The sequence below is a fragment of the Gadus morhua genome, chromosome 6 (assembly GCF_902167405.1).
Source record: "Gadus morhua chromosome 6, gadMor3.0, whole genome shotgun sequence".
Classification (NCBI taxonomy): Eukaryota; Metazoa; Chordata; class Actinopteri; order Gadiformes; family Gadidae; genus Gadus; species Gadus morhua.
In genome coordinates, this window is record NC_044053.1 from 14421703 (window position 1) to 14435815 (window position 14113).

The 14113-nt window shown below is 43.3% G+C and overlaps 4 protein-coding genes across 11 annotated transcripts in view; 1 reads left to right on the top strand and 3 right to left on the bottom strand.

The window, feature by feature from the left end:
- Nucleotides 1–562: 562 nt before the first annotated feature.
- pcna (proliferating cell nuclear antigen) lies at nucleotides 563–3312 on the bottom strand. Its single transcript, XM_030359151.1, has 6 exons — nucleotides 2896–3312; nucleotides 1954–2051; nucleotides 1798–1865; nucleotides 1427–1621; nucleotides 1211–1334; nucleotides 563–1100 (listed from the first exon to the last, which is right to left on the bottom strand). The coding sequence occupies exons 1-6, from the start codon at nucleotides 3114–3116 to the stop codon at nucleotides 1024–1026; spliced, it is 783 nt and encodes a 260-aa protein (XP_030215011.1). The 5' UTR covers nucleotides 3117–3312; the 3' UTR covers nucleotides 563–1023.
- Nucleotides 3313–3889: 577 nt separating this feature from the next.
- On the bottom strand, nucleotides 3890–8468 carry zgc:152830 (leucyl aminopeptidase family protein). Its single transcript, XM_030358265.1, has 16 exons — nucleotides 8385–8468; nucleotides 7837–7878; nucleotides 7661–7751; nucleotides 7247–7395; nucleotides 7003–7111; nucleotides 6753–6880; nucleotides 6556–6655; nucleotides 6365–6440; nucleotides 6184–6269; nucleotides 5904–6008; nucleotides 5610–5685; nucleotides 5352–5470; nucleotides 5088–5171; nucleotides 4886–4943; nucleotides 4561–4742; nucleotides 3890–4376 (listed from the first exon to the last, which is right to left on the bottom strand). Exons 1-16 carry the CDS (start codon nucleotides 8393–8395, stop codon nucleotides 4248–4250), a joined length of 1545 nt encoding a protein of 514 aa, XP_030214125.1. The 5' UTR covers nucleotides 8396–8468; the 3' UTR covers nucleotides 3890–4247.
- Nucleotides 8469–8700: 232 nt separating this feature from the next.
- Nucleotides 8701–13107, top strand: fahd2a (fumarylacetoacetate hydrolase domain containing 2A). Of its 7 annotated transcripts, XM_030358270.1 has the most exons (9): nucleotides 8912–9004; nucleotides 9372–9631; nucleotides 9733–9949; nucleotides 10529–10588; nucleotides 10704–10866; nucleotides 11064–11172; nucleotides 11249–11336; nucleotides 11622–11708; nucleotides 12937–13107. In XM_030358270.1, the coding sequence occupies exons 1-8, from the start codon at nucleotides 8993–8995 to the stop codon at nucleotides 11682–11684; spliced, it is 972 nt and encodes a 323-aa protein (XP_030214130.1). In that variant the 5' UTR covers nucleotides 8912–8992; the 3' UTR covers nucleotides 11685–11708; nucleotides 12937–13107. The 7 variants fall into 7 exon arrangements, with proteins under 7 accessions (XP_030214133.1, XP_030214132.1, XP_030214134.1 ...); XM_030358273.1 differs by lacking the exons at nucleotides 8912–9004; nucleotides 12937–13107 and adding an exon at nucleotides 8701–8866 and having other exon boundaries at nucleotides 9347–9631; nucleotides 11622–12451; XM_030358272.1 differs by lacking the exon at nucleotides 12937–13107 and having other exon boundaries at nucleotides 8721–9004; nucleotides 9347–9631; nucleotides 11622–12451.
- Nucleotides 13101–14113, bottom strand: part of gpat2 (glycerol-3-phosphate acyltransferase 2, mitochondrial) — a 106894-nt gene continuing 105881 nt past the window's right edge. For both annotated transcript variants that reach the window (XM_030358267.1, XM_030358266.1), the window contains exon 24: nucleotides 13101–13615. In XM_030358267.1, the coding sequence (XP_030214127.1) occupies nucleotides 13499–13615 (117 nt within the window). In that variant the 3' untranslated portion in view covers nucleotides 13101–13498. The remainder of the gene's footprint in view (nucleotides 13616–14113) is intronic.

Genomic DNA, 14113 nt, shown 5'->3' on the forward strand with positions numbered 1-14113 from the left:
TAATGAATGTCCACAGGTTTTACTGACTTTATAAGGTTTGTTATTGTCATGAATACTGGTAGTTTAATTAATTCAGCCGAGTGCATTGAACTGATGCCAGTCCTCAAACTAATAGCTCTCCATGTATTGGTCAGTTATAAAGTAGGGCAGACAGGTTAAGCTTGTGTGGATAGAGGGGGTTACACAAATCACTTTGAAGTAACAATGCAACATTTCAACTAGCTGGTAGCTTAAGGTAACCTTGACATATCTATGTACTTGTTTGAGGAGGCTGAACTACTTATTTTATTCAACAATTAACAGGCCATTATCGTTTGGATAATTCATTACCATACGATTACATTCATATTTATTATATACATTTTACTTGGGAGTGAAGCTTCAGGAAAGTGCAATTTCATTCCCTTTCAATGGAATCAAGCAAGATATTTACGTTATGTTTATGCAAGCAATAGGTTCAACAAGCACACAAAACTGACTAAGCCAAAACTTTGAAATAGTGAAGACACAGCTTTTTGTATGGAAAACTCGTATTGCAAAACATAAAGGAGAGGAAATGGAATTACTTTCAAAACAACTTTAATAATTTGGGCATTGAATACAAAAACAAAAAGAATGTGGTCTTGGTTGGCTGACATAAAACCACAGTAAGTATTTACAGTCGCATATCTACAAGAAAAGGGTGGGCTGCTGAGAGATTTGCTTCACTAAATTAAAGTTAAGTGAACGAGGGAAAACTGGAGGGGGGTGATGGAAGTGCCAAAGATTTCTTAAGGGCCGGTTTGATGACGAGACAGCTCTCCAACTCATACACACTAGAGGGATCGCAAGAATGTTAAACTGCCAAGACCATATTTGTATGCATGTAAATCAGTATTTGCCTACACTCTTCACTGCAGCTCTGTCCGGAAGTGGCCTTGATTCACCCATGGGATGTGGCCAAGAGTGGGTCTCATTGTGTGCATCAAGTCCTCTGGATCTCCTGTCCTCGAGGGAACACCCCCACTCCCACTGGAGGAGCGCTTAGGAGGCCTCCTCGTCGATCTTGGGGGCCAGGTAGTATTTGACGTGACCCATGTCTGCGATTTTGTACTCGACCACTGGAAATAAAAATAAGTTTGGTTAGTTCGAGATAGGGGGGGACATGCATGTAGTAAAAAGAATGACGAATAAACTGATCCAATTGGCAAACATGATCTCCATCACTGACCTAGGGGGATATCTGCAGACATGCTGAGAATGACGGTCTTGGACAGCGGCGTTGCTTTGGTGAAAAAGTTCAGGTAGTTCAGGGCGAAGATCAGCTGCACCGGCTCGTTCATCTCAATGGTCACCTACAACACAGAAAACAAACGCGTTTTAATACAACGGGTTATGAGGCCAAAACCAGCCCACATGGCTTCACGGTGAACAGAGAAGGACTTACAGCCTCGTCCTCCTTGTCAACGTTGCTGGTCTGGGACAGCTTGACGTTCCCGGTCCCGAGCTCTCCAGTTGCGGAGAACTTGACTCCGTCCTTGGCACAGGAGATCATGACGGCGTCTCCGATCTGGGAGAGGTCCCGGCAGATACGGGCAAACTCCCCCGACGGCATCTTCACCACACAGCTGTACTCCTGCTCCTGGAAGCACAAGCAGACACACGGTTAGACCAAGCGCGTGGGTACCACCTAGTGGTGCTTCTCTGTAGTGTTTACATAAAAAATTGTTTTCTTCCTTGAAATATGTGCTTGTGCCTCCCCCCCCTCCATAACAGAATCTTAAGCATATTAAATAGCTTAATGTAGCAAACACTTACTGGGATCCCCAGTTGCTCCACATCAAGGTCCATGAGCTTCATCTCATAGTCTGAGACTTTCTCCTGGTCTGAAATTGGAACATGGAAACATTTAACAATTGTATTTTGGGGACCGTGACGTCAAGGTAAATACACAGCTGAAAGGCTGACACTTACTGATGGTTTCAAACACAAGAACGAGCGTGTCAGCATTGTCTTCTGCTCTGAGGGTGATGATATCTTCATTTCCAGCACACTTCAGGATCTTTGACATACTGTGAGAAAAACAAAAAAATAATCAGAAATGTGCAACATACTTTTAGAATGACTGAGAATGAAAATGTATTCTTATGGATGAAGATCATAGCAGAGTTGTTTAGAGCACATGGCTAGTCATCGACAGCAATACAAAAAAAAGGGGCAAATGATCGAATGAAGTTTAACTGTGCGTTTGGTCTTGCAGCATAGTGAACCATATGGACAAAGAGTTCAGCGGCTAAAGCTGTCATACATGTGAAGCGGAAGGAGAAGTTCCCGGGTTCAATATTTCCCGCCATCCACCAAAGGACTTTGGCGCTCGAATGACGTAGTGAATAAGGACTTCGAAGCGCGCCTAAGGTTTCGAACCACAACAATGGATTTGTTTCAACCTTGAGAAATCGTGTGGAAGACAATAGAACTATTCGAGAAACAAAATAAATATAACTACGATCTCTGATGTCATGGGCGAGAACTCCGTTTACGCTCCAACCATAAAGGCTTGCTCGGGCAGCTCTCTCCAAGCAAGATGGCTTCTTTGTGACATAAGCTTTAGGAACTAGCCATCTACGTACGCCTTTACAATAAAAGCGCACGGACATTTAGCTCGCATTTATTGACCGCTTAAGGCTGGTAAATATATAAATAGCGCGAGTGAGTACAAATCCCCATCATTTGTCTTTACCAACTAGACTATCCACTGGCATTAGTCCAGGCACTGTGCTAACGGTACTCACAAGCAGGCCAAGTACCACCGTCACATAATATACAGTGAAACAGTAAGGCAGTTTAAAGAACAAATACAATCCTTGAAGAGGCACTTTCACACATGGTCAGATGTGTCATGATTAGAGTTCTCACCTGCTGAGGTTGACTCCCATGGCGAGGTTTCTGTCGCAGCGGTAGGAGTCAAACCCATCGCTTCGGAGTGTGAGCTGGACCAGAGAGACGTGAGAGGAGTCCATACTCTGCAGCGAAATACCGAACGAGCTGACATCCCAACACGCTTCTGTGATGAGATCCTTCAGAGCCTCCAATACTTTCTTCAGGATTGAGCCCTGGACCAAGCGTGCCTCGAACATGTTTAAAGTTGTATTTGTTGGCGTGAGTTAAAGAATCAAAACTTGCTGCGACCTTAGTCGTCGAATTTAGACAGCCGGCAAAGAAATAGGGCAGTCGATCAAACCTTGGCGGTAATAATGGGTTGTTTGTGGAGCAAAACAGCTAACGCTACAGCATCACACAGCAGTGGATAAAGAATGCTCGGAAAGCGCGCGCCAGCGTAAAGCTTTAAAGACTTGCGTAATAACGTCATTTCCGTGTTGCCAAACGTCCCTTCCCTCGACCAAAAGGAGTACATGAAGCGCGCCATTTTTAAGAGGTCGGATTCAGATCTGTATGCGTTTGCGAGTGTTATTCCCTTGTGTCAGTGAACTCTTCATATATTTAGTTCACTTATATAAATGAGCTAAAATACACTAAAAAGACTGTTATGCTATTTATTATTAAAATAATATAATTTGCTATGAATAACTGAGATGGGAAAGTACCTCATTATGCCTGTGGGTGGCTTTTCTTATCTTGTAGAAGACACTTTGTTGAGAACCTCAAGCTTCTAAAAAACATTGGATATTCTAAATGAAAACGACTGTGTGGAGATATACACAGGGTTATACCTCAATACGAAGTCAGTTCAACGTTACAGTAGCTAAACCTCTGTGCTTGTCTGCAAAATACACTAAAAGTTAAATAATTAGAGAATTTAACTACTCATAATACACACACAAAATAAAGGACTTAATCTAATCTAAGAAAACTCCAACAACTCCCCAATAAATGGATTCAGAAAACGAGATTACATTTAATTTTTTTATTGAGTGGAGTGCTTGTTATGGCAGTTTAGATTTAATCATACGGCCGTTCCCTTGATGACACACAGTAACAAAACACGCAATAAAAAAAATAAAAACGGTATTTGTGTAGTGCTGTGTCCCCGCACCTGAGTACATGGATATAGGCCACTTATGTTAAGAATGGGGAACATAGGCACAAACTGAGAAAAGGGTGCACCTTCCAAGGAAGGAGAAGACACAAACACAACTCAGATTCATGTTTGATCAGAGCAGTAGTCCATGTTGGACACAAACTACTGTAGTCTGATTTCCCTCCGTTTGATTGGCTCATGGGCTGGTGTTGAGCTCGGAACAAGCGTATTACAGATTGATATAGTGGGTTGCCATGGCGAGAATGGGGGCTCCTGTTGGGATCCCGGGGAAGGGGCCACTGGAGCCGGCGATGTCGATGTGGGAGTACGGCAGGGGCTTGTCCGAGTCCACACCGAACTGTTTTGGGGAACCAACACAGTACCAATGGGTTAGGAAAACAAAAGGGTAGAAACATGGGCAGGGAATTGACTATTGGTCAATCTTCAGCACCTCCAATGACATTAAGTGTGCCTCGCTTTGAATAAAAGCGTCTGCTACACAACTGAACAGTAATAGTAGTAATGGAGGAGTGACTCTGTACCTGGTCCAGCCCTGAGGCCATGATGAGGAAGGCAGCCGGTGCCTGGTGTCCTCTCGGAGTGGCTGAGGAAGGCAGGTTGTTGCTCTGTAGGATGTCCTCGTATTCAGACTGGCCCTTGTGGAACTCGTAGTCCTCACGCCTGATGCTGGAGATCTCAAAGACATCCCCCAAGACATCCCCGGCTGCCCAGGAAGGGGAAAAAAAAAAAAGGAACGAGAGAGAGAAACTGTTAGACGGAGGATGTGAACTTCAAATCAGGAACTCTCACAACTACACGTAAATACGAAGAGATGACCATATTGAAATCTGATGAAATGAGTCCTACCTTTCTGCCACTTGGAAGCATTTCCAGCACGATGGGCTGGACCATTATCCATGATGATCTATAGAATAAATGAATACAAAAAAATACAGAACTCAGCAAGCATTCCCTTATACTGTTGTCAATCCTTACCCAATTTGTGCAAGACTAGGATCAATATTCATGCAAATATATCGACTGAAACTCATTTTGCGGCTACACTTACAGAGTAGTTTGGTCCCATGGCCCTGATGGCATGGCCGGTCAGCGTGGCAATAGTAAACAGCTGTGGAGACACCTCACGCACAGCCTAAGGGAGGGAATACAAGCAGAAGAATACACGTAAACAAAGATCTACCACAGCAAGCTCGGAAAGCTGAGATGATTGTAATTGAGATGATTCATTGGTACAACTTTAAACTGGAAAGTTGTTTAGTAAACGAATAAACGTACGCGTGAGGTGTGTAGACGGTAAAGTTGAGGTTCTCACCTTCTCCTTCATCTCACAGAGCAGGTCCACCATGACCATGCGTCCCTCGGCGTCAGTGTTTCCAACCCTCACCCGTCGTCCGGCACGGGACACAATCAGCTCGTCGGCCACGTAGCAGTCTACCAGCCGCCACGGAGAGGAGCATGTCAGTGACAGAGCACGGGTCAATGCTAATGGTGACTGTGTATCCGATACTACGCCTGCACAGACGTATTTGGTAAAGAGCATCAGGACCAGACCAGAATGGCTTCACCTCACCTGAGCCTACGCTGTTCCTCACCATCGCCATGGAACCCATCACCTTTAGATGCTTGGGCTTCAACTTGGCCAGAGTCTAAACGACACAGGGAGGGACAGTTGGAAACACAACAGCCAGTGCAGGATGTTCTGAAGTCATGCCAGACAGGATGTTGCTCTACCTTCTCCACCATGTGTAAACCTAGGATTCCATTCTAATCAAATGTAACCCCTCCACAGTGATCCGAGCCCGGGACTACCACGGGACAACCATACGCTTGCTTTTCAAACCAATATGATCAGGGCTCTGTTCACCTGGAAGAAGCCAGCGACAGCAGCGGCTCCACACTTGTCCCTGTGCATGCCTGCCATGAAGCCTCCAGCTTTGATGTCGGCGCCACCTGTGTCGTAGGTGATCCCCTGGAAGAAAACAAGGAATTACATTGTTTTTAAATCATTAAAGCAATAGTATCATCACAGCATGTCAAGATATAATTAATCTAATGACGCCATGAGCTATGGTCTCTTCACGCTCCGTTAAACTCTTTCTCTGATGCCAACATGTCCTATGTCAGAAGGCGGGGGGGCCTCTCACCTTGCCCACCAGCATCAGAGTGGTCGTAACGGGTCCCTCTCCACAGTACAGCAGCTTGATGACTCTGGCCTGATGGCGCTGGACGGCTGCATCAGAAGGAGCAGAAACCCAGCCAGTTAGCGCCACGCACGTGTTCAGAGTGAGGCTCATCGGACTGGTGGCCGCTGATGAGGGGACCTACCGTGGGCACATCGGTTTACAGCGGCCAGGCAGGGGTATTCCTTCTCCAGGACCTTCACGTCACTCACTATCTCCACCTAGAGTACGGGCAGCACACAATACCCATCTTTGATATTTAATCCGACATCACACACACGTAGATAATAATTAATAGCCACACAAACAAAAGGTTGTTGATCGAATAAAGCCAACCGTCACAGGGCTGTCCTTGAAGAGCTCCTGCACATAGTCGGCCACACGGGGAGCCGCCATACGCTCAGGGTCTGAGCCACCGATGTCACGGCAAACCAGTCTGAAAGGACAGGACAAGACGGCAAGTGTTGGCCGAGCAGAGCAGGAAAGCAACCAAAAAGAAACATACATCCAAGAAAGGGATTGAACTCGCTCACCTGCCACTCTCAAGAGCAATGGCCAGATCAATAATTTTCTTTCCCTCCTCCTTCTTTGCAACCCACAGGCCCAGAACACACACCTTGTATGGAGTGGGGTTCGCATTCGCTTCCCTCACTTCAATGGGCTACAGCAGAGGGTGAAACACCAATATAAGATCACACTGAATGTTTAACACATGCCTTGGGGACCAGCGAGGCAGAGAGAACACACATAAATCCTGTTCACACAGTGAAACGCGTTTCGCACCATGTAAAGAGCATGAAGAGCCCCCAGGGCAGCCACCAGTGTGCTCGTCTCATAGTCTTTGTGTGGAGGACACACCAGCAGGGGGCGCTGCATACCAGCCTTCATGGCCCTGTAAAAGAGAAATTGGAGAAGGTTGAGAGTTACGTGCTAATAATAATTAATTGCATCGCTAAAGCACTTTTAAAACAGTAACAATGGCAATACAACCACCGTTTCCCCCGGCCTCCCCCTTCACGGAACCCACCGCTTGATGCCACAGATAGCCGCATCGCTGTAGCGCCTGACGTCATCGTAGTCACGGTTCACCGGGCCAGTGGAAGCAAACAGGAGCCGGTTGCCAGGGCAACCAGGGACCTGGAGGACAACAGCCTCCTCGCCCAAGGCACGGTCCACCTGCAGGGAGGAGCACAGGTCAGGCAAGTGCTCAGCAAGCAACAAAGTCAGACAGTCTACGAGCAAGAATACATTTATCTGATCATGTGACCCCATGTGTTGTTGCGCGCGAGCGCAACAACACATGGGTACAAACACTTACAACACATCACAGTTACATTGCCCCTTCAGAGGCTTTCACTTCCTCCCCTCTCCCCCTTATGGCTGTGTGAGTGTGTGATGGAGAAGCTAAGGAGAAGTAGTAAAGTAAAAGGGAGAAACACACCGAGCTGTAGTCCTCCAGAGGGGACTTCAGCCATTGTAGCTCTTCAGGCAGAGTTTTAATGCTCTGAGTCACCAGGACGATGCCATCAAAACTAGAAAATAAAGAGAAGAAATCATTAGTGAGCCATGGAAAACATTAACTAGCTTACAGAGAATCTGAGATCCGTCAAAACTCACTTCTGGTTCTTGCAGTCTGTGATCAACTCGATTGGTTGGATTCTGCAAATGAAAAATAAATAAATAAACATCTTATCTTCATCATCAATTGGGGTTTTTAATAGACGGAACATGATAAAGACCAATATTGTCGGAATATTAACCCTATTCCCTTTGTTCTTTATCTAGAACTATACAATGGATGAACAGTACAGTAGGTCAAAGTCTGGAACTCTACAAGCGCCATTAACCTCGTTTTAATTAATCTTCAACAGGGATTTGGGCTTTCCTGTTATTCCCCAGACGACAAGACTAACATTACGTTTAATAACGTTTCTTCACGCACACAAATATACGGCTTTTTTGTCCGCATAAGCCATTTGCACTTAGAAATATTTATAAACAGAAAGTGTAAGACAAGCCGATTATGAATAATGAGTCCAAAGTAAGCGAACCATATATTCCTAATGACACACACATACATCTAAATAGTTTGACCTGCTGGCAAGCTTACAGTACAAATATGTAGTTAAACATCAATTGGCTAGCAAACACAGCTAGAACCATACCTGGTACACATTGCAGCCTTCCTGCTCCGACGTCTTCTGTAGAAGAGGGACGTGAGACACTGATCGCTCCCTACCTTTCATCTGCTAACATGCGGATCACGTGATATTCTGGCTGGAAGCCGGGAGTTGTAGTTCTTTTGTATTTTCTTATTCAAGAATCATTAAAAAGAACAATAACGTTATGGTATTTTTTGCATGACTTAAATGTATTTATTTTCAGTCCACAATAAATACATAAATATTGAATACGCACTAGTTAGTACCGGTTTTAACATTATTGTTTATGGATGACAGGACTACAATTATTTAACCCGGATTGAGCGTCGAGCAGAAAGCACGTCCTCTCCTCTCCCTCTGCTGTCCACGCGATTTTCTGGGAGCTGTAGTTTTTTATTTTAAAGATAACTTCCAAAACTTAACAAGGAATACTTTTTGGTATGCTTTGAACATCGCTTTTTAAAACCACATTTACTAGCATCATGGTACGTGGGCATCTGTACATTGAATAATGGTCTCCATATTGACAGGAATAATAGCCTAGAAACACAAACCCGGAAGTTAGTTTACCTATTTGTCAGTCAAGACATAGGACGAGCTGCACAGTTTACATGACAGAAAACGTGAGTTACCGAGTCTAAAGTCCAGTTCAAGCTAGTAACTCTGTCATTTTCCTCTGACTCGGCAGCAGTGTCATGGTTATCTTGAGTTGTACGTAATTATACAAAGATAACTATTTGTGCACGTTCCAACTAGTTGCCTCCAAGCGTGTAAGTAGAGAACTGTTAAACCATGCAACTTGTGTCCATGTACCTGAACTAACGATACTATTATTTAGCCGACTCATTAAGTGGGAGTCTGATAAGAGTTTAACATTGTCTGATTGTCTTTGTATTTTTCCTCCCTCCTTTACATTTCTGCTTTTTTTTTTTTTTTTTTACTATTCCCTAACTATCTTCTGACAGTAATGTCACCTTTTCTCATCAATAGATGAGACTTGCTCTCCACTCGTTCCCTCTGTCGAAGACTTTCTATTCTACTCTAGTGAGAAACCAAGCCAGAGGCCTGTGTGGGGCAGCCATGCGACTGGTGCAGTTTCATCGCCACTGCGATGAAGGTGCGATAAGAGTGGGAGTCGAACAGGCTGAGGGACTCGGTGTGGTTGACCTCAAGACCTTTGACCCTTCTATGCCTACTACGATGAGAGGGCTTCTGGAGCTTGGTGAAAAGGGAATAGAGTGTGCCCAGAGGTAATGCAAAATCACCACAAGCAACAATATATTTCATTGTCGTTGTTGGCGGTGTTAGACTTATTAGCTACATTACATTTTGTTCTTCATCTGTCTTCCAGAGCCTTATCATCTGGTCAATGCGTGTTGAATAGGTCAGACATCAAGCTGCTTTCTCCCATTCTTGCCCCAGAGAAGGTGGTTTGTGTGGGCATGAACTACCGGGATCATTGCCTGGAACAAAACGCACCCATCCCTAGTGAGCCTATCATCTTCAACAAGTTTCCCAATGTGATTACGGGCCCATATGATGACATCATCCTGCCTTCCGAGAGCCAGGTGAAACGGTTCTCAGAAAACAGTCTTCCTACCGACTTACTTAAGTAGTACAAAAGAGTAGCCTACATTTGGTGGTGTTAATATAAACAGCCCGGGAAGAGTCAAGCAGGAACATGAAACAAGGAACAACTAGGAGAGAACTAAGATTATAATGCATTTTAGGTAAAATAATTATTAAATATATTTTATTTGTTTCTTTGGACGTTTTGGGCAACCGAGTGTTTGCGTTGTACTGTTGCATTTCACATTGAAATGTTTACATCATATATATTATCCTAAAACAAGCTTAGAATGATTACCCTTGCGGACTTTATCTCAATAACTCCTGTCACATCTTGAAAACCGACTGAAAGAATATCTTTGCTTTTGTGATATTACTCACTTCCATTAAAACAGGATATGAGGGTGACACTCGACACTAAAGACGGTGGAGGGATGTGTATGGCTCCTCCAGGGTTTGATGAGTGCTAGTGGGGGACATGATCATCACAACCTCCAAAACTGGTTTCCTCAATTGAGAGCAAATAAGCCAACAGGGTAAAAAATAATCATTTGTTGCCTGTTCATTTGGTCTTTCAGGAGGTGGACTGGGAAGTGGAGTTGGCCTTTGTGATTGGACGCAGTGGAAAACACATCAAGGTGACTGATTGCCACCCACACATGGTGGTTGATTTTTCATTTAACCTTTCATTTTAGCCTATTGATGAACCCATACTCAGAAAAGATCCACTCTAACTATCTTTTTTTTTGGCAGGAGGAAGATGCTCTGTCATATGTAGCAGGGTTCACTGTGGCCAATGATGTCAGTGCACGGGATTGGCAGATGAAACGCAACGGAAAGCAGTGGTTGCTTGGGAAAACATTTGACACCTTCTGTCCTCTTGGCCCTGCCTTAGTAACTACCGATGCAGTGAAGGGTGAGCGCCTATTATACCCATTATGAACGGAGCGAGGGAGAACAATCTATATTGCTAACTTCTAAAAAATCAAATTGCCATCCATCTTTTTTTTTTTTCTTTTGTAACTCCCAACATTGATCTCATGCTGAGATTTTCCGAAGCATCAACCAGATGCTAATGGACTAAATGTCAAGTCCATGTTATCCTGCTTCTAGATCCACACAACCTCGGCATTCGCTGTCTTGTCAACGGAGACGAAGTCCAGAGCAGTAACACTGACCAGATGATCTTCAAGACAGAACAAATAATAGCATGGGTCTCTCAGTAAGTCTCTAACTCTTGAGGTTTGGCTCATGTTTGGTACCTCCTCGGGCATCTGATGTAGTTTGTTGCTTTTTAGGTTTGTGACTTTAACTCCAGGAGACGTGTTTCTGACGGGAACGCCACCAGGCGTTGGAGTTTTCAGAAAACCAGCTGTTTATCTCAAGGTAACAGTCAAAACAAGTCATTGTCGATTTTATTTGCCCCTCAAATCTTAATCCAGAACCCATTTTACCACCAGGGGTGATGTCTTTAGTGAGGGTGGACTTTTATATATTTTTTATCTGATATTTGAATTAACCATTACACCTGCCCTTTTACCTGCATTGACATATTGTAATCAGATGTAGTGCCCATAAGACTAAGTCAAATTAAAAACCATAAGACGCGGTGTCTGGGCATTCTGTGTGGTCTTAAGTGTTTTGAGCAGATGTTTTCCCTTTGTTTTCCAGAGAGGAGATGTGGTGGAGTGTCAGATAGACCAGATAGGGTCTATAGTCAACAAGGTGGTCTAACGACGAGATGTCAACCACAAGAAGGTCCCTACAACTGTCCTCGATACCTCAAGTTTCTTGACAATGCAAACCCAAACAGACATATCATGTTTCAGTTGATTAGATGGAAGTTGTCTCTAGATATAGAACATTTGCACAACATATTATTAGCTAGTGATGACCTAATGGGAGCTTATCAAATTTGTGTTGTTTTATGACATGTTTAAATGTATTTTGTAACCAATTACTGCACATTCAAACTTTTCTTTTCACATAAGGCACCTGAATCATAATTTGACTCCATTTATCTTTCAACTATCATTGGTGTTGTATTCATCTGAAGGGGCATCATGGATGGATGCTTTATGACAATTCAGTCATAGTTTTTGTGACCGAACAAGAATTAATCTTTTTGAAGGATACAATTATATGACTCACCATGGGAGTGAAAACGTGTTCCTTTTGTCACCCTTTTCCACTTCCAGCCTACACCTCTTGAATAGCTATTTACCAGAGCCACCCAGCCAAATAATACGGACCCGTTGACTATATTTCATCAAGTTCGGGATGGTCATCATGTTATTAGATGCAATGTGAAGGGATGACAAATCCATCCACATTGCAAAAAAAATGATTAATACTTGCAAATTCACGTTATGCTTTTTCGTTTTGGATCATACATTCAATTGAGTAAAGTTAATAAATTGGGTATGGGTATAAAATACATTGTAATGTATAATATTTTATTCTATGATTTATTAAAAGGGAAGCAAAAGTGTTCCAAACCACGAATTTCTACATTCTCCAGTGGTTGAAATGGGTGGAGGTGATTTCACAATGAGTATTTCCTATGGAAGTTCCCCTCTCTAAAGTGTGATAAACAAAATCCTGATTTATATGGTTCAACAGATATTATATTTCAGATAGTATTTACAGTATTTAATAATGTGAAAGAAGTTAGTTGGGCTAAAGCTCCATACTGAATTCCTCATTTTTTGATTATTATCAATTGTCTAAATGAAAACGATATATTAAGTTGGACTACAATGTTGCATATGCAATTCACTAGCACAACCACCAGATGGCTCTAGTGTTTCTTTATAGTTATACAGAGATAAATAAATGATTATTCTGGTTGATGTGTTGTGGAGACCAGATAGGAAGGCTAGCAACAAACAACACAACCCAACCAGAATCCCCACATATTTAATGCTTATAGAGAAATCTGTCTTGACCCCCGGCCCCAACATTGATTTCTTCCTCTCAACCACAGGGTCGAAGGCAAATAAGTCTCCGGAGGACCAACTCAGCACATCCAAGACTTGGGGCAGATAGGGAGCTGTTCAGACTGCTAAACAACACTGCTGTAAATATTGTTCAAAGTTACTGTATAGCAGACACGCAACACAAACTATGTGAAAAAAATAAATGTGTTGATATGCGATTAGAATTTTAATGCTGACAAATTCTGAGAAATACAACTTAACAGATAAATAGAACACAAGCTCTTCAAAGGCCAAAATAAACAATGTTGTACGTTAAGCAGCGTTTACTAAATACGTATATCACATGAAAAACACATACAACACAAATTGAAACGTAATTTTTTTTTTTTTTTTTACAAATTATAGATCAATGTTAATGAAACCTCAAACGTTCCTACAACATCTCCATGTCACCCAGCACAAAAAAATACTATTACTGAAGCTGAACAAAACTCAATGGCCAACCTTTCAAAATCGTTCATAAACAACGACCCTTCAACAGTATAAAACAGGCCTCTGCTCGTGGGGACGATGGCGCTAACGCCCAGCCTTATGGTTGGCGCTGGGCCCTCAGCTGTAGATGTACTGGGTGATAAAGCGTTGCAGCTTCTGTGTGTTGTCTGGCAGCAGGAAGAGGGGACTGACGGCGAGGTTGGTCCCGTTACCCAGCGGCTCCTCCACCAGCACCTGAGGAGACACACCAGACCTGCATCACCACTGGGGCTGTCCTGACCGGTTCACCTTATAGTGGGAAACCTGATTAACATACTGCCTGATGCCCATGAATACAAGGTCAAGGTTTTTAATCAATGTCTGCACCAGACGCTTTCCTTCACGTGGAGATGAGGAAGTATGGTCAGAAATGAAACGTGCAAGGAAAGCGCAATGCGCTCTGACTAAGCAGTTTAAAAGTAGAGTCGGGATGGAAGGAAGAGGCACAAAAGAGGAAGATTATTTGACCTCTTGTACCAATGTTATCTTCTCTGCTTGGGAAATGACTTGAAAAATGGTTCAAGAGGAAAACGAGACTTTGAGGTATTAGGTTTATCTAAAAGGGAATTCATTCTGATAGTGGAGCTTCTGAGCCTGTCCCTTTGGTAGGAGTCTTTGTACAAGGACAAATAAATAGTAACGTGCAGTAGAAACAAAACAAGGAACCAGAGAGCCAGAAATAGCAGGTCAGTT